This window comes from Osmerus mordax, chromosome 1 (genome assembly GCF_038355195.1).
Source record: "Osmerus mordax isolate fOsmMor3 chromosome 1, fOsmMor3.pri, whole genome shotgun sequence".
Classification (NCBI taxonomy): Eukaryota; Metazoa; Chordata; class Actinopteri; order Osmeriformes; family Osmeridae; genus Osmerus; species Osmerus mordax.
In genome coordinates this window covers 7,810,643-7,830,965 of record NC_090050.1, presented here as the reverse complement: position 1 = coordinate 7,830,965, position 20,323 = coordinate 7,810,643, and the positions used below count along the sequence as shown (strand labels likewise).

Genomic DNA, 20,323 nt, shown 5'->3' with positions numbered 1-20,323 from the left:
CTTGAAAGCGCACAGATTAGCCTACTCCTTACGAGCATGTTTGTTCCTCGGGTGTTTTTGCTGTAGGAGGAGAAATTCTGCAGATTTCTGGCCGGACTCGACCCGGTCCTGAGGGCAAAATGTCATGAGCAGGGAGCTACTAATTTGGTTGAGGCCCTGACCATCGCCGGACGATGTGAGATAGCCAGGGAGACGTTGAATATGGGCTGTTCTAGCACTTATGCACATCTAGCCCCTACTGGGAATAACACAGCGGCGACGGTGCACTCCATATCTGATGGAGGCTTGTATCGAGTTATGGACCGGCTTGCAGGGGGCAGAAATGAGACTTGAAATTAGACGAATGGCAGAGGAAGATAACCTACTGAGATCCAATGGCTGGAAGAATGAATGGAAAACTCCTCCCCAGGGGCGTGTGTATCGATGTCAGTGTGACTGTGGGGGACGGGGCTGTCAGTCACGTAGCTCACAGGGTGAACAGAGAGGGCGTTCCCCTGACCGTGGCTGGCGTGAACGTGGAGCAGAGAGGAGTCCCGGGGCAAGAGGGGATTATCTGAGGTCCTACGGTGACCGAGCCCCCTCTCCAAATGGCCAAGACCGGAGAGCTGCCGGGGCCTCATGTAACGATGAAACACAGGGGAGGCGCGGAGTGCGTTTCCTCTCGCCCAAGAGGGAATACCCGGCCAGCCAGTCGGGAAAAGACTTGTAGCTGATGTTGCGGCCCAAACATCAGCTACAGAACCCATGGGTCACCTGGTGGAAGAAAAAAAGATCACGTGCAATGTACCTGTGGAAGGCACACCAGGACTGCAGCGTACCTCATATGTGAGGGGCAACATTGAGGGGACGGAAATTAACGTACTGCTGGATTCAGGAGCGACAGATTCCTACATCAGTGCAGACTTTCGCATGTCCGTTCCAGCTCTTCGCAAGCGTCCCTTCAATGCTGATTTTATTGCTGCTTGTGCTGTGAACGGTCAAGTGCTGGACACGTTGGGCACCATAACAGCCACTCTGCATCTAGGAAATGAATCCTGGCAGCATGTTTTCCATGTGCTTAGGGGGTCTACTCAGGCAGCACTGCTGGGCCTGGACTTTCTCGTGGCCAACCATGCCCTCCTGGACTTGGCTCTTGGCAGGCTGCTGTTATGGGACACTGCCATCCCACTGTTAAGCAGCAAAGACTTGATCCCAGAATGTTGTAATGTTTCCATTGCCGCTGCTATGACATTGCATAGGGAGATATTCAGCACATCCACAGGAGTGATTGGAAGTGCAAACTTATCAAACATCACATCAAAACAAGTGATCACCCACCTCTACGACAGCGTGCCTACCGGACCTCACCAGAAAAGAGGGATGAGATAGACAGACAGGTGACTGCCCTGTTAGCTGACAGGGTAGTTGAGGAGAGCTGCAGCCCCTGGGCCTCGCCAGTCGTTCTCGTGAAGAAGAAGAATGGTGGGTGGAGATTTTTCATCGACTATCGTCGCTTGAACAATATCACAGTAAAGGACTCTCATCCCCTCCCAAGACTGGATGATACCCTGGATGCATTAGCAGGCTCCCTCTGGTTTAGCACTTTGGATTTTTCTAATGGTTACTGGCAGGTTGAGGTCACTGAAGAGGACAGGGAAAAAACAGCCTTTACAACGGGCAGGGGCCTATATCAATGGCGTTCAATGCCTATGGGACTCACCAACCCACCCGCTACGTTCCAGCGCATGATGGAGCTGGTGCTTAGAGGGCTCCCCTGGCAGGTGTGTATGGTATACTTGGATGATGTGCTTATATACAGCCCCGCCTTTGAGCAGCACCTCTCCAGTTTGCGTGAAGTTTTCTCCAGGATTCAAGCAGCAGTCCTCAGGCTTAATCTGAAGAAATGTTACCTAGCTCAAGACCATGTTGTGTTCCTGGGGCATGTTGTGTCTCGTCATGTTCTGCACCCGGACCCTCGTAACACGTCCAAGGTCAGGACCTGGCCTACACCACAAAACCCCACTGAGGTGAGGGCGTTCTTGGGCCTCTGTTCTTACTATAGGCGTTTTGTCAAGGGCTTTGCCCTACATGCTGCACCTCTGCATCGCCTAACCTGCAAAGACACATTTTTCTGCTGGACGTCTGATTGTGATGCAACCTTTGAGTACTTGAAAGAGGTGCTCTCATCTGGCCCAGATGTCACCATGCCTGACTTCAATGTTCCCTTTAAGGTTTATACTGACGCCTCCTTGGAAGCAGTGGGGGCTGTGCTGGCTCAAGACCGAGAAGGATTGGAGAGAGTGGTGGTTTATGCCAGTCAGTCACTCTCACCCACTGAACGGCGTTGGTCCACCTTAGACAGGGAACTGTGGGCTGTACTGTGGGCTGTACGCCAGTTTAGACATTACATTGGGTCAGCCGCATTCACCATAATAACGGATCATAAGCCTCTTCTTGGACTTCGTGGCATGTTTATTGACAAAGACCCCACAGGGAAAAGGGCGAGGTGGATACTGGAACTAGATCCATTTAACTGGGTCATGAGACACAGAGATGGACTGAAGCACACTAATGCTGATGTGCTCTCACGGCGGCCTCCGGACCCTGAGTTTTGTACAGAAAACAAGGCCTTTCCAGCAGCTGCCAGTCAGGTGAATGCTGTGGGCTCGGACGGAGAGCCAAGTGTGCCCGACACGGACTCCATGTCCTCAACTGTCCTGATCCCCTCTGCTCTTCTCACAGGGGTGCAGCCTGTGGGAATGGATGGTGACGCAGATGACCAATCCTTCATGCATGCTCTATTGCATGATGGGATTGGCATGAGAGACCTGCAGTGGGCTGACACTGATATAGAGACAGTGTTGGACTGGATTGCTGAGGGGGGAGTTCGACCGCCTCGGGGAGACCTGAGAGGCAGCTCTTGATGGCTCAGGAAATTATGGACCGAATATCCCCGCCTCTCAGTTGTAGATGGACTGCTCTCCCGAGCTGTGTCTTCGCCCCTCACAGGGGGTTCTCTGTGTCAGGTGGTTGTGCCTCCCCCACTCATCCCTGAGGTGCTGCGACACCTTCATGGGGGTCCTGCTGCAGCACATTTCTCTGCGGAACGAGTGTGGGTTGCAAGGCAAACTTGTTACTGGCCTTCCATGCTGAAAGACATTCAACGGTGGTGTGACCAGTGCGTTCCATGCCAGACCCGCAGGGCTCCTGTGCCTAGGCACCGGGCACCAATGGGGGGTCTCCAGGCGACTCGACCGTTCTAAAGAGTGGCTACCGACATTCTTGAACTACCAGTGACTTCAAAGGACAACAGGTATGTCTTGGTAGTGGAAGACTACTTTACGAAGTTTGTGAATCTGTATGCCCTCCCTAATCAGACAGCACAATCTGTGGCCCAGTGTTTGTTTGAGGATTATGTGCTGGTGCATCGCATTCCGGAGGTCATCCACAGTGACCAAGGGCGGCAGTTTGAAGCGGAGATTGTACAGAGGATGTGTCAACTTTTAGGGATTAAGAAGACACGGACCACGCCCTACAACCCCAAATCGGATGGCATGGTGGAACACTTCAACCGGACTCTCATAGATCAGCGGGCCAAGTTGTTGCTCGCCTGTGGAGGCGAATGGGATGATTACCTGAAGCAGGTGGCTTTCGCCTACATCACATCTGTCCACACCTGCACCGGCTTCACTCCCTACTACTTGACTCATGGGCGGGAGGCTCGTGTTCAAGTGGATGTATTGGTGTCCTCTTGGACAGGATGTTCGGAAGGTCATTCCTCTCATGCTGACTTTGTGACTTCTCTGGTGGGGAGGCTGGAAACAGCCTTCGGCACTGCCGGTCGGACTGGGAGACCGCCAGTTTGTTTCATGTACTTTGTTACCTATTGTTGATGGTTGTCCATGTTGACTCTGTATGTGAGGTTACTGCGTTTTGCAGGCTGTTGTTGCAGTTGGGATTTGTCTTAGTTTTCTTCTATGGTTGTGGTGTTTTGATGTTGTGTATTGGTATCCTTCATGTTTTGGTTGTTTCTGTGTTGAAACGGGGACGTTTTTTTGGGGAGGGGGGGGGGGGTATGTAAGCTATTTTCTTGTGAGCTTTTATTGTGAAAAAGGGGGTTGTTGTTCAGACGGTCTAACGAGAGAGTGTGGTCCTGAAAAATAAAGTGAGACATGCGGTGCCGTCTTGGTTTCGGCATCGGAATCCCGTGTCCTTATTTTACAGCCAAAAATAATAGCTACTGTCTAAAACCTTCGGATACACAACTATGAGGCTGCCTCTTGCAGGGGAAATGAGAAGACATCTATTTCATTCTACACTTCACTCGTATTTTGAATTGTAAATGAGCAGCAAAAAAAATATGCTTTTAAATCTATGTAATCTTTATAAATAATAAGTATGCATTTTTATATAAAATACTGAAATATCAGTTGTAAAAATGTAATTAAAAAACGGACCCCTGTGCAACCGACGCAAGCAAGCACACCCTACAATTTCCCCAGAAATTGTACCCTCTCTAGTTCAGTTCATGTAATACATACAGCCCAACCGTTCATCATGGCCAATATTACCACTGTGTGTACTCCCTGCCTGAACGTTATGACTATGGCGAGCAGCTCTCTCCCCTCTGACCTTTCTGTACTAGGGGTGAGGTCCACTGCACGTTAAAACATCACATTCAACATTTCTCTCATGACAATTCACCCAGTTATTGGCACACACGTTTAAAACAAATCAACCCACCAGTCACCTCCAACACAAGGAGCAATGTTATCAAGGTGAAATATACACACGTATGGTACTTAGTGGCCTGAGGTTGGGGCGCTGCGAGGAGCCACTGGGAGAACTGGCCCAGAGAGTGAGTGACTTGTCCAAACAGGGTCGACCACAAACTGGTTGGAGCAGTAGACAGACAACAGGGAACAAGTCAGTTCGGTCGGCAGTGGTCTTTGTCGAGTGGTCGTGTACAGTCTTCTTCCTCTCCGTGTTTCCTTCTGCTCTTGCCGACATGCCAGCCCTTTTCTCCTCTCCGCGGCCGTATTACCACGCCGCTGAGGGTCAATTAATGACAGGACCTTTCCTGTCAGTCCATCCTCACTGTGCTACATCACACAAACACAATATACCATGATCGGAGCCTGTCCATCGCGACAAATGTACAGGTCTGTTTGTCCAGAAAAGCTCAGGAGTTATGTACAGAACAATTCTTTCAACTTACATCTACAACAATGAATATACATGTAAACGGTTGAGATGCAGGTAAAGCTTACAAACTGCTTGTAGAAGCTCATATAAGTTCCCTTATCCCTTAGACCTAGTTTCCCCCAAAGCACTAGCTAGACTATTAGATGGGGATAGATCTCCTTCCTATACTTTCACAGTGTACAGTTTCTCTCCATTTCAACCCCCTGTTGATGAAATCCACATGGTCTTCTTGAGAGCAGGGCTGCCTTCCCATGTTTTCTTAAATTTCTGCAAATTAAGTTACCCTCAACCATTCCTCCCTGATAATGCTAACAAAGTTAGCGAACCACTAAATGAAGACCTGAATAACTTGAATAAGAGGATAGTCACAGAATAAGTGTGCAAGAGACCAGAGACTAAAGACAGAAAGGGGCTGTAGTGGTAAGTTTTTGTTTCTCATATTTACATTGAAGAGATTGAGTTGCATGACTGTCATATTTCGATTTATGTTTGTATCATGTTGTTAATGTTAAATTTAAAATAGGCACTCTTTATGTAATATGACTTTGGTATTCAGCGCAGGATTGTTTGACTGGTCTGGCTGTATGTGGATATGGCCAACAAGCAAGTAACCAAAAAGAAATGGGAAATATTTTTGTACAAATAAAGTTACCCTGGCTGATAAGGTCTTTTGTCTTTGGAAATAATTTTCTGGACACTGATATTGACTTGGAACCCATGGAATTTGCAACCAAAACCAAATGTGCTCTTGAAAACAACTTATTTTTGTAAATGTTCATGTATGAGTTCATTTTGCGAGTGTTCATGCAGTGGACAAGAAACATGTTTTGTGGGCTGGACCTTTCTGGAACAGTTTCAGGGTAGTCAAATTAGTATAATGTTCATTGTTAGTGAAAAACAAGTACACATACTCAATCTACTTTCCTATTAGGATCTATGTTGCCATGCAGGTTAGATCTGTCAAATTTAAGCATATGAGCATATGAGTTTCTGCGTTGTTTGAATCAGTTTCTTACATTTTTCTTTTTAAATTATTTACATACTCAACATTTATTAATCTGTTGTATCTTATGGTTTCATGTCACCAGAAATTACATTCAAGTAGAACTTTTTTGCTTTTTAATGGTGTTCCTCCCATGGATGAAAAGCTGACTGCTTATGATTGAGTAATACAGTGCAGTATAGCCAAGAGAGAGTTCTCAGATTACTACTTGGTTTTCATTCCCTGGTGATTTCTCACTGTGGCAACAGCAGTGTTTCAGTTCCAAAGGTCAAAAGCAGGGAGTTCACAAGACATTACAATCCCAGCCTTATCATCAAGCCACTTGTACAAGGTATTGTAAAACTGAGTGAGTGCTTTGGCATCATGCGTCATAGATACAGAATTGTGGTGTAGATGTTTTGCGGGTTCATTTGATATCTTTATTTTGTCCCTGTTTGTATAGAATCTATCTTTATATGCACCCAGAAAAAAAAGAATGTAGGGAGTATTTTGGTAGTTCTGTTGCATATTCTGTTGCAGTCAAAACTATAAATTCTCAAAAAATATACAGAAATGCATTTTTAGGAGCACATGGCAACAATGTATTGCCTTTCATACATACCCATACAGACTACCACCGAACAGCATTCCAGAGGTTCAGGCAAACTATTAAGAAGGATTAGTAAAATGGGTTTTGTCTGAAAGAGATTTCTTGGTGGTATAAATATGGATCTGAAATTATTAAAATAAACAAGAATGCTTGTTTCACTATTAATTGGGTGTGCTTTGCCTTAGGCAAGGGCACAACCTTTGTTCTCTCACATATATATTATTATTATTATTTTTATTTCTTTTTGCCCCCTAAAACTCAGTCAATATTTGGCCTACATAGACAACGTAGGTGTCAAACGTTTCGTCTTGGTAGCGATTGAGTTGCTTCTATTGGAATTTACGTTCCGTTGCATGGTTTAGGCTTAAGTTAAGTTTTTGTGGCGAAAAGTGAAGCTAACGGTGGCTAATTTGCTAGCCACAGTCACTGACGTTACTAACGTCACTGCGTCACTAACGTCACGAAAACACGCGTGACTACCTTTGGCAGAACATTCGTTTCGCATCTGTTAACTTGGGGGATAGCTAGGCTAACTATAGCTTTACTGCAAGGCAGCTGCAGAAACGCCACAAGAAAAGAGGCCAGGGTGATAACTATTTACTCATTTTACTTTGTGACACACAATTGTGATGTGTAATGTACAATATAAGCTGATATTATTAAAGAAGTACATCTACTTTCGGAAACAGTAGTCTACTATTTCACTGAAGTATTAGCATCATGACATTAGCCTGTGTTGCCCGGGCAACACATACTACAGTGGTCTATGATGTAGCGTTATCTGTTTTCAATCGTTAAAATATACATTCCTCACATATACATTTTCATTGTAGGATTTATTCTGACATTAGAAAACGATTTGTTGGTGAAATTACCATTACCTGTGGTTTCAAACCAGTGTAGCTCACTGCAACGCTGTAGCTTACGCGAGACACACTACAAAAACATCTACACTACACAGCTGTTTAGGAAGTCAAACGGCGACAGAACATGTTCGGCACTCCCCTTACTTAAATCAAAAGTCTATCTAACTACTAACCTGAACTTCATTGCCACAGCCTAAACGTTGTCAATCTGTTCATGAAAATAATTAATTTCAGCTTAAACCGTACAACGGAACGTTAAATCCAATTCAACCAACGCAATCGCTACCAAGACGAACACAGCAGTAGTCTAGTACCATCTGCTAACGGAAAATATGCCCCCCAAAACGTAAATAAGCTTGACATTTATTTAGTGGAAAATCGCTCATTCATAAAAAGCTCACTGGTAGCGATCATTGTCAGTAACAACGCAAAATGCGATATAGCCCTGTGTGGAGAAGCTGCCCCGGTAAATTGTACAATTTACGATTTAGCGATTTTCCACTAAATAAATGTCAAGCTTATTTTGTTTTGGGGGGCATATTTTCAGTTAGCAGATGGAACTGTTTGAATCGCGATTCCATCTTCTACTACCGGGTAACGTCGTAGAATAATCTTCAAAGGGGGTTCTTTATTAATGAATGACTGCAATGAGTAGGCTAAATGCCTGAAAATATCATGAGAAGGGAAAAACTTAAAATGACGTTTAAGTCATAGAGATTAGGTCAATTTTTACACCGGGCTGCCAAATTTATTCGTTTTGATTCAACGATGAGGCTGCCTCTTGCAGGGGAAATGAGAAGACATCTATTTCATTCTACACTTCACTCGTATTTTCAGTTGTAAATGAGCAGCAAAAAAAAAAGCTTTTAAATCTATGTAATCTTTATAAATAATAAGTATGCATTTTTATATAAAATATACAGAAATATCAGTTGTAAAAATGTCATTCAAAAACGGACCCCTGTGCAACCGACACAAGCAAGCACACCCTACAATTTCCCCAGAAATTGTACCCTCTCTAGTTAAATATAATACTCTACCTCAGCTCTTTTAAATCTGTCCTTTCCCATTTTTAAAACACAGTTTAGATGGGCATGTTAAAACTAAACTAGAAAGGTCAGTAGAAGGGAATGGGAAAGTGCCATTGGTTGGTAATAAAATCCATTCAGTGTACAACTGTACATTGAATGCAGGTACCTGACAAACAGTTACCTTCTGCTACCTTGGTAGGATGAGGGGTGGCAGAGACACACTGAACTGACACCCCAGCGCCCCCTTGGGTTTCCCCTTGCATACAGCAGATGTAGTAGTGCTGTGGTCTTGTCTCATCAGTGACAGGGTTTTGGCAAGTCACTCCCACTGATGACTTACCAGTAGTATGAGTATGGCATTAGTCATGTAAACACCATGCTCTGATCTTTTTTTTTTTTTTAGGTGACATAGTCCACTTAAATTCTATCATTCAAAAAGTGGAAAAATGTAAAAAGATATAATACAGCTGCAAGCAGCGATGCGGGTTCCTCCGCAAAATGGCAAAATATTATAAACATGTACACTGTAGAAGATCTTGGACAACAAGAGAGCATAACTACTTCATGTTTGGCCAACAACAACAGGTTAAATGGGGTTTTGAACTCATGAGCATAAGGTTACACGACAGTCTCTCTATCCTCTCTGCTACACACCAACTGTAGAGATTGTATGAATAGAAAGGGAAGAGTATTAACTTTGGTCAGCTTTGGGACAAAGGTTAAGAAACGGTTGACATTTCCAGGTGAAATTCCATGAAATTGCGCATGGTATTTCAGAATGATGTCATCCTGTTTAACGAAACAGATAATCAAAATTATGACAGGCCAAAAGGTTGTGGCTGGATTTGAACTTACGACCTTAAACTATGCAGGTCATCATCTCAGCACATTGAGCTATTCTCAGTATTGAGCATTTTAAAGTTCTGTTACTGTATAAAAAAGTAAGCTGTTTCTCCTGTGGTAAGCGTTGTTAGATTCAGCCAAAGTTGAAACTACTCTAATTCAATCATATTTTGACATACCAAGGTGAAATTGTTTATGGTACTTCAGAGTGATGTCGTCTGTCAAAATTATATTTGATTTATTGACACAAAGAAATTGAGGCAATGTGGATTTAAATAAATACACCTCTTTCAGTCATTTTGTATTTGATTCAACTGTCTTAAGTAATTGTCTTCCTCCTACCGGAGGAACCCTAATAATAATATTAGGAATACTAACAAAAACAATAGTTTCCCTCCTACCGGAGGAACCCTAATAATAAAACTAACAAAAACAATAGCTTTCCTCCTACCGGAGGAACCCTAATAAAAAAAAGCATAGAGTAGCTGATTGGTAGGCTGGCATGTGTCACTGGGGTGGTTTGCTGATGATTGTGGTTGCATTGCAGCTTTGCATATTTCATTTTCTTCATTTACCAGATGGTTTTATCCAAAGAAAGCTACAAATCGGGCATATAGAAAGTACAGCAGAAGATCAAGGGTCAGAATTGCATAGTTCTACAGTATTTCAGTAGTTAGAGTAAAGGGACAGTCTGTTTTTACTAGACGCATTGCAAAGTAACCACATCTCAGCTACCAAGCACGCTGAATAAAAAAAGAATATACAGCACAACGATAACATATCAATGACCTAAATATACGAATCTTGATTAAAGTAACTAGCGAATTATTGTATGGTGAACAAAGAATTAGTACAATAATAAGATCTCAACTCCTCAACTATAGTCTCACAATAATGTTTAAATGACAGCATTTCATAGTAAAGTGCAGCAAAAAATTACATAAGTGCAACATCAAGCACCCATGGGTGCGATCTCTTTCCAGACTGTGAGAACAGGATCGTGAAAACAATGTGCAGAGAAGGGATGTATTTCAAGGTATCGGTAAGAGTAATGAGCTGCTATAGTACCGGTAAGTGTTGCTTTTAGGTGTCTTAGGTGGCCAGGCAAAAGAGAAGTTAGTCGTCATTCACCACTGTGGGGCACGGAAGTAGAAGCACCACATAATTGTGGCAAGCCGTTTTAACATTTATTTCTACAAACGTACTAGTCACTATTTTGAGGTTACTAGTACTTATTCTTTAGTTACTAGTAACTAATCCAATAGTTACTAGTATCTATTCCAGTTTTACTAGTAACTTTTCATTAGTTACTAGTACCTATTTTTTAGTTACTAGTAACTAATCCAATTCTTACTAGTATCTATTCCCGTTTTACTAGTAACTTTTCATTAGATAGTACCTATTCTTTACTTACTAGTAACTAATCCAATAGTTACTAGTATCTATTCCCGTTTTACTAGTAACTAATCCAATAGTTACTAGTATTTATTCCCGTTTTACTAGTAACTTTTCATTAAATACTAGTACCTATTCTTTAGTTACTAGTAACTAATCCAATAGTTACTAGTATCTATTCCCGTTTTACTAGTAACTTTTCATTAGATACTAGTACCAATTTTTTTGTTACTAGTAACTAATCCAATTCTTACTAGTATCTATTCCCGTTTTACTAGTAAAATTTTAATTTTTACTATCAAGTAGTCATTTTTACTCGTCATAGGCAATGACGAGTAAAAATGCAATTGTTACTAGTAAGAATAATAATGTTACTAGTAACAATTGTAATAGTTACTAGTAACTAAAGAATAGTTACTAGTATCTAATAAATAGTTACAAGTAAAACTGGAATAGATACTAGTAACTTTGGATTAGTTACTAGTAACTAAAGAATAGTTACTAGTATCTAATGAAAAGTTACTAGTAAAACTGGAATAGATACTAGTAAGTATTGGAATAGTTACTAGTAACTAAAGAATAAGTACTAGTAAATTCAAAATAGTGGCTAGTACATTTATAGAAATGAATTTTAAAACGGCTTGCCATACATAATGGGAATGCGAGGACCCTTCTTTCTTTGAGTAGGAACATCTATCTATATATTATCAGGTCATGAGAAGACCTGATGTTGGAGATTAAGCACCCGAGTCACATACACAGACATCAGAGGCATGAGGGGGATTGTCCTGTGTGCCGCAGTAAAGGCAAATGCAAGAATTTGTGTCTGATCCTTGCGGCGACTGGCAGCCCAGTGGACTGATCACAGCAGGGGAGTTGTGTGTGAGTACTTTGGGAGCATACATGTTGGAAGGGCAGCTGCATTCTGGACCATGTGCAGAGAATGCATGGAACATGCCAGTAGGCCAGCCAGAAGGGAATTACAGTAATCAAGACAGGAGAGGCTGCCACAGAGATGCTGCCACAGAGATGCTGTCGATAGTGATGGAGAGCTCTCGTCCTGGAGAGGATCTGGCAGGGATAAATCAATCCATCACCTTCACAATTGCTGAACCAGCAGTAAACCGAAATGTTTTCAGGAGACTTCCGTATCGTAGATATCAGCTCCTTTGTTCTTCCTTTTCTTTGAGTTTACTGGAAGTCAGTAGCTCCCTTAGAGGTTTTGCTTTCTTTAAAAACATGGTTTTATTGACGTGGCCTTTTCCACTCACTGATGTGTGCCCATTCGGGAAAACTTCTTACTGAAGTCTACTGAAACATATGCCATTTGTGTATATGGTTAAAGAGATACAAAAGTAAATTTTTTGATGAATCCATTGTAAAGAAACCTCCACCTAATGAAAATGAAACGAAAAAGACATTGGCACCATGATAGTAAAATCAGCACGTTTTATGTATATTTCTCTCCATGTCTAATCCATTGTCCATAATTACCAACTGTAGAAAACACCAGTTGCCACCAAAATTCATTAAGCTAGCAGTTGCATATTAGTCTGGAACATCTCCGTAAATGTTTGATTTCCATGGGGTGTTGTCAAGGGGCGCACACTAAAATGCATTGTGATGCAATTGGATAGAATTGGATGGATACATCATAAATATAATCATCAGAGCAACAAAATGTCATCTTGGTTGTCTCGCTCCTCATCACATCATCATATCCTCATCATATCAAACCTGCTCATATTTTATTGACGATTGTGATTGGCCCGGTTCTATCCAGGTCGCATGGAAATCTGTTTGAATGAGAAGGTGGTCCGCATTATCTGCCAGAGTAAATAAAACATGAGCTTGCAGATTCTTTTGGTTCCCAGACCTGCTAAATATCTCAAATAACTGATCCAACTGACCGACCAACCTACTTTAGCTATTTTCAAGGGTCTCCCATTGCAAGGTTAACCTACCATAAAGAGTATAGTTGCCTTCTAAAATGCATCAAACTAGCTATTCTACATGTGTCAAAGGATACTTAAACTAAAAAAATGCTATAATAAATAAATACTATGTCTTGTGTTAAAGACTAATACCAACTCCCTTGTTCAATGGAGTCCCACAAGTTGTGGTTGTCTGTGATTCATGATGTTACTTGAATATTTGATCTCTGATGTATCTGCTACAGGTTACCTCACCTCTGTTCCTCTGTCTTTTGGTTTGCAGATTCTAATTCATTTATGGACAGAAGCATTGGCAGAAGGTCCGACAGATGCGAGAGAAGCCATCTGTTTGTGTCAGTAAGTGTGTTTTCTTTGTGTGTGTGTGTGTGCACGCACACGTGTTTGCACATTGTCATTTTCTTATGTTAATCATTTGACAGGGGGAGTTTTTATTGACACAGCACTCTTATGTTTCCTGAATGGATATAGGTCAGTTTGAAGTTTTTCCTTACTGCTAGCTCACTGGACTGACTGGGGGTGAGTCAACACGTTAGTAAATGTGGTACAAATACCGGCAAGGGACACATTTTAAGGCATTTGTGATGCATTGTGGTGCAGCGTTGTTTGATTATATATACACTTTTCCTCTTAATAATGATTTAGTATGAGTTGATCTTCAATATGTAAATGTGGCAGTTAAATTAAAGTTTTAAACAAAAGGGATTCTGGTTTATAAGTCTATACTGGAAAGTAAGATGATGTGCATGATTTGACTACATGACAGCTATAAAATAAAATAACACAAAAAAGTTGCGGAGGTGTGAGGTTTCCCAAAAAGAACATTTCATGTTCAGTTGACACCTTTTATACAAACTTCTTTAAAAAATGTATGCTAATATGGAAAGATATTCATCTAAACTGATATTTCATGAAATTAATTTAAGTAGCCTAATCCAAGATGGCACACGTCTTTTCCAGATCACCAATATTTCTACCTACGTGAAGTTCTTTGTAAAAAGTACATTCAGGTTACTACGTAGAAATGGCAGGTTCACTTCTGATGCAACACTTGTGTTGCGTAGTAATAGTGAGCACTGAAAAGGCTGACATACTTATTTGATCAATCGGTTATAAGATATTTGAATTATTAGTAAAACATCTAAAATACACATTTACATTATCAGATGCATTGTTAAATGTTGGTGTACAAATACTCCTAACAGGTTAACATTTGTCTTAGAGGGACACAGTTCTGTTTTTTTAGTTGACCTTTCAAATACAGTATTTAATTATCAATCAACACAAAACTATGCATTTTGTCTTTTAGACTTGTACTGAGAGAAAAGTTATACCATTACTGTTCAAACTTTTCTTGCACTGTTTTTACTTATTCAGTTCAATAAAGGTTTAGTCCTCATTTACTATAATAAAAAACGAACATGTACTCAGTGTGCGAATTATACAATGACAATCGGGGGGGTCAACTCGTGGGGGTCAAGTCACTCTTCTGTATTGTACACTGCCTGGTCACTCGCGCACGGTGTTTCTTGAGTTTTATTGGGCACTGGTCACTCGCGCTGTGTTTATTGAGTGAATTTTGACTATGGCAGACAATGTAATAATGTGTGATATTCCCTGCCAAGAACGTTATATAAATGCATCGACCCCCCCGACCTATGGTTTTTACCTCTTTTGGGGGGGGTCCGAGTCTGCAGTCTGTTGATGATAATAAATAAACTAAGTGGTCACCAACAAAGTATCGTAAAGCAAAACTTGCAGCAAGTCAGACCCACACACACAACAGCCGACCATAATTTCCGCTCAAACACAGACCCACACAGTGATGTACCAGAACAAAAGACACTATCAACATTACAGGTAACAATCTTTTTTTTAATGACCACCAAGACCTGTTGTTCTTACCTCTTTTTTGGAGAGGGGGTCCAAGTATTAATTAGGGGGGTCAGACCCCCCCCCCCCCCCCTAAACCTTCCTGTAATTCGAACTCTGTGTACATATATGCTGTACACAGAGTTCGAATTACAGTTAGTTACAATTAGTTATAATTCAGCAATATTGTCGATTGATTTGATGTAATTCTAAAAGACCCTTGACCAAACTCCTCTAGGAACTATACTGAAAAAGGTTTCTGTGTCAGTCAGTTTGCAGACTCGAGTGTATGATGCACTGTTGTTCATTGACTACAAAAATCAGTGTGAATGGATATTTATGTTTCATTGATTGCTGCATCCAGTTGAGCACACTTACAAATAATATACTTGACTATAAATATATTGACTATCATAGATAAAAAGTGACTTATGTGCTGCCATTGCACCAAGGCTGGAAATTGATTGGACATAAATGAGTACCACCTGGATAACTATCATGCTTTCATTAGGTTGCAAGGAGCCTTATTAATTCCATTCCCTTTTATATATTTTTTGTAATTGTAATGACCTCACCTTCAGTGTTTACAAAGCTTTGGTAATGATTTACCTATTTATATCAGTTCACAAGTCATGTACAAAAAGTTTAAACACTTGTTAGTAGAAGTCATTGACGCGAGGCACCCCATGTGAAAGCTGAAATTTGTTTATACTGTTCTACATACTACTACGCCACAGAAGATGAATCACCAATAGTTAGGGCCCCGGTTGTACGTTTGAATGTCTTTTTATTTAAGGCTTTGTGCAAAGTGTTTCTCATAACAGAAAACAAACATCAATTATCAAACATCATTTAGCAAACATGAATTATTGGCGTAGCCAGAATATGTGTTGCAAGTGTGGCAAGATGAACCAAACTGAACAGAAAAGGGTTGTACTAAACCAAAGTGTGTACCATGTTGTGAGCCCTCTTGTTAACAGATACTACTGCCCTTTGGACGTCAGCTGTTTTTCATAAATGTTTTAAGTCTGTGTTTCATTTCCTTCTGAGGGGGAATCTTGTATCATCTTCAGGGTTCTCTGAGAATGGAGCAACCCATTCCACCTTATTGGTTAAAATGGAGTGCACTGTAGGGGCCAAGTATTTATTTTTGGCACCATCTGTCTTTCATTTGTATCTTTATATTTAGCTATAGACAGTAACTGAAGCTCTGTCAATGCAATTGAAGGTGGTAAAATCTATCAAACACCTTCCCCAACAATGTGGGGCATAACAAAATTAGATGGTACTGCACAATTCAAATCACAAACAAAGCCTAGTTAACTGTGCATGAAAAGTACCCATACGAGCCTGGAAAGTTCTGGAACAGTAGTAGGAACAGAGGAGATGAAAATGAACCTAAACCAGGCGGAGGAAAGAGGATTTGCCTGTTGAAATAAATAAATAAATAAATGGCCGTTATCCATCTGTAAAACATGGTTGGAGGTAGTGCTACATGTGTAAAAGTGCTTGCCTCAGATCAAGGTTCAAGTTACTACTGTCATTACTCCACAGTTCATTCCCTCTGTTATTTGCATAGCTATCACATTTGTTGGCAGAAGTGTATTGTGGGGGAAAGTATGTAACTTACCAGACTTTGACCAAGGTGCAACCTTTTTTGAATTACTACTTTTTGGTGAAGTAATCCTAACCCACACAAGTTATAATTACAAATCCTCAACTGACAAGATATATTGCTAACCATAGGGCAGTGTCAAACTGAAATCCTAATTCTGGGATTATTGAACATGCTATTTTCTAAGGCAAGAACATTTTTACTTTAGGGCATTAAGGGTATTTATATAATTGTTAACACTCATGATGAAGCAAAGATTGTTCAGAATGGTACTGCAGATAAGCCCATGAAGATTGTCCGTACCATTGCAAGGTTGCCATAACTGCATCAACTTATGTGCATGCCACGACCAACCAACAAAGGGAGTACAGCTGTACTTATCCATGTGCTGTCTAGATTCACGTATTCATGTCATTGATGAAACACGCAGTTATTTGAAAAACTCTGTGTGTTTATCAATGATACATGTTTATGTGAATATGTTTATCAATGATAATTGTTCACACAGTCCCTGGGTAGCCAGTGGCAAAGTATGGGGGTGTGCCAGTGATCCTTGAGTTAGTTTGCATTTTTTGTTGCATCAGTGGCATTTTTTTTCTCAGCAAATGCTAAGCATTAGAGCATTACTATGGTAATTCTTTACCCCTCTTGACCTCTGGTTGTTGCACTTTACAATTAACCACTAGGTGGCAGACTAAATATAGCTTATGCTGTCTAACCCTCAATTAGAGAGCCATATCTTCATCTGATATTGAAATATGTTAGCATTGTAGCCTCACCTAGCCATCTAAGATCCGACTTGATAAAATTATATCTGGAGATTATCCAAATATAACTTTTTTACACAAATATGCTTTATTAAAGAGTGTCATGGTTAGGCTTATACTCTTTCTATTCCACTCTGGGCATATATTACATATTGAATGTTAGAGTGCACCATTGTGAAAAATATACTGTGTACTGTATATTATATATTTTACTAGAATTTTTGCTTGGTAGCAAATTTCCTCTTTACGTTGAGAAACACATTTATTTCCCAAAATGAACCACTTCCTTAATCACATTTCCTGTCACCATGTCTCACCAGAGTGAAATAAGTGAGTAACTTGACATCACTCTCATTCCAGTGCCCTGAAAACTAGACATGGAGAAAAACGGTCAAAGTCAACATGTCGAAACAAACAACAACAGCAAGACAGACAATTCCAAAGGCCAACCCAAAGAAGTGAGTATGTAATTTTAGTCGAATTGCTGGATAAGCACAATAGTTGTTTTTTCCTCACCCCCGTCGCCATCTCAACTGATACATTTGTCAATCATTCATGTGTAAAAAGCAGGTGGTTGAGATAACAAATATGGGACAAAGCTGTGTCTAGGAATGCTAGTAACCTCTTTACAGACTATTATGCCCCTTGACCCTGACCCATGCTGATAATCAGATGTGATTATTATTGCATTATTTACTTTATGTACAGTGTCTTATGGTTAATTATGCAATTCAGGACATGCTAATAAAAACAACTCAGAATGTGGTTTTGTGCAATACCACTTGTTTTAACTAAGCAATTTAAGATGTGTTGAATCTGTTCCATTTGTAATTGTGTTAACACAAATTCACTAAGGATGTAATTTTTCACACTCAAATCCATGTGTTTGTACACAGATCAATCATATCCTATTATAGTTTCTGACAAGTACTTAGATAGCTTTTAACTGACAACTATGTTAACAGACCTGTTGCACTTCATCCTGAAATACCTTATTTAGGTTTTCTGTACAGACTATGATATAACTCTGAAAGTAAAAGCCAACTGTTGCTTAACATACCTGTAATTTCTTCTCTTCATCCAACATTGATACAAATATACAGTATGACATTACCTTATTCTTGCCTTATAATTAATGTCACATTATGGTCATAGAGGAAGTCAATTAATATTTAATGTATTTCCTCTTTCAGTATTTAATGAATGCTATTTCTGTGCAATGACAAGTTATCTTTTAACACTATTATTGGAATTATAGCCCCAGGTTGCATTTTCCACAAATCACTAACATATGTAACCCTCTATCACTGTTAAATCTAAAAATTAACTTGACCTTAGATGAACCATTTAAACCAAGGGCTTGACACATATATTGTTATCAGTTCATACTGAATGTTTAAAAAGATACAGTATTTCCTTCTTGCATGGTAATAAGGGGAATACATCTTCACAAAATTGGTTTGTTGGTTAAAAGTAAGGTAGAAGTATGTGGGGGGAGGAAGGGGGTAATTAATACAACAACAAAAAAACATATACACACGTGCAAAACCAAACAACACATAAGACAGGTAATTTAATTCCAAAGTAGTTTAGAATACCACACAAAGCTGTGTCAGGATGACAAAGTGATAAAGGGTACTAGATAATATGACTGGAACCTACAGTATACATCAGTGGTATTTGGGATTCTTCAAGCCATTTGTATGTACTGTAAATGCATGTATTGGAATCTTACACATATATGCAATCACTAAGAGAAACCTTGAGTTTGCAGCAATCCATCTTTTTTCAATCCTCGCACATAGTAGGCGTGCTTGGAGTCCCTATTCCTGCCATTTCAAACAAGGAACTTGTTACCAATCTGTTGGCATTCACTCATTCAATTTTTTGTCAAGGCTGTAGGCTGCTTCCTTCTTTACGGTATGTCCTGAAAGTCAAGGACATATGAAGTAGCCTTCAGTCGTTGCCATCATTTTTGGCAATGACAAATTTTGTGTTTTGCAAAGTTTTCTGGTTCAGGATTTGTGGATAATTTTGTCACGTTTCTATGGAATACTGGAAAACAATGACACACATTTCATAGGTTTTAAAACCTTTTAACGGTGAAAAGGTTTGATATATGGAAATACTCCCCTCTTTTACAGCAATCAATCTGCTCTTTATAAAATCCAATCCGAATGATAGACTGATTTCAGCTGACTGGAACAAGTTCAAACTTTCCCATATGCTGATGATATTACTTAGTGAAATTATGTTAGCAGTCATTTTATGCCAGGGCCCAACAACTGTGAAATGTGGGTTTTTGTGATGAATTTTGTTGGCCAATGAAGCTTTTATTTAAAAACCATCTGATCACTCCTTGGGGGGTAGGTTGGTTGAGGGGCAGTTCTATGGACAAAATGTATGTCACTGCCAATACATTTGGACACAACTGTATATTTTAAGGCCCACGTGGAATGTCTTTACTACCCTAGTTTGAAATGTCACCTTGATTGAACTAAAAATACAGTTATAAAGATCCCTAACTGTTTTGTAAGCAGTATGCAGTATATGTGTTTGTATGTAGATTTTTTTATTGCATATTAAAATGACCTCATACAGTATGTGTATTACCCTGCAGAAAATCACAGCCTGCCTGGTGAGTGCAGCCTTCTTCAGTGCTCTGGGGTCATCTTATCTCTATGGTTATAACCTTTCAGTCGTCAACGCTCCAGCATTGGTGAGTCTAACTATTGGATACTTTTGTTGATAGCCCCGTTGGAGGGTTGGGGCTTGTCATTTATGTTCTCATCCAAGGCCTTGTTCACACGTCATGATATATTGCACCAACTAATAATATGGGATTATTAGTTGATTCTGAAAAATTGAAACAATATGCCTATGATATCTAACAACATCTTCAAAGGCTCAGAACACAAGATCATTGAAGCATGCCAAATGCCTCTTTAGTGCTTAGAATTATGATTGCTGCTTGATTGGAAAACATCACATTTTAATCACATGTATCTCCTGAACTCCCTGTTAACAAACCAAAATGGCTGCAATTAAACCTCATGAATAGATTATTGAGAAAGAAGGAAAATCACCAAAATAACCAAACATCCACTCAATTCTAACCGGCCCATTTGGGAATTTGATGAGATTAGATTGGTTTGTAGCAAGTGTCATAGCCTTTACTTAATCACCCAAACCTCTGTCAATCTTTT

The 20,323-nt window shown here is 40.3% G+C and overlaps 1 protein-coding gene across 1 annotated transcript in view; it reads left to right on the top strand.

Annotated features, from left to right (window-relative positions):
- The first annotated feature begins 17,494 nt into the window (after positions 1 to 17,494).
- The window catches only part of slc2a9l2 (solute carrier family 2 member 9, like 2), a 116,151-nt gene continuing 113,322 nt past the window's right edge, over positions 17,495 to 20,323 (top strand). Inside the window, exons 1-2 of the mRNA XM_067255760.1 lie at positions 17,495 to 17,575; positions 19,738 to 19,836. Coding sequence (XP_067111861.1) covers positions 17,495 to 17,575; positions 19,738 to 19,836 — 180 coding nt within the window. The remainder of the gene's footprint in view (positions 17,576 to 19,737; positions 19,837 to 20,323) is intronic.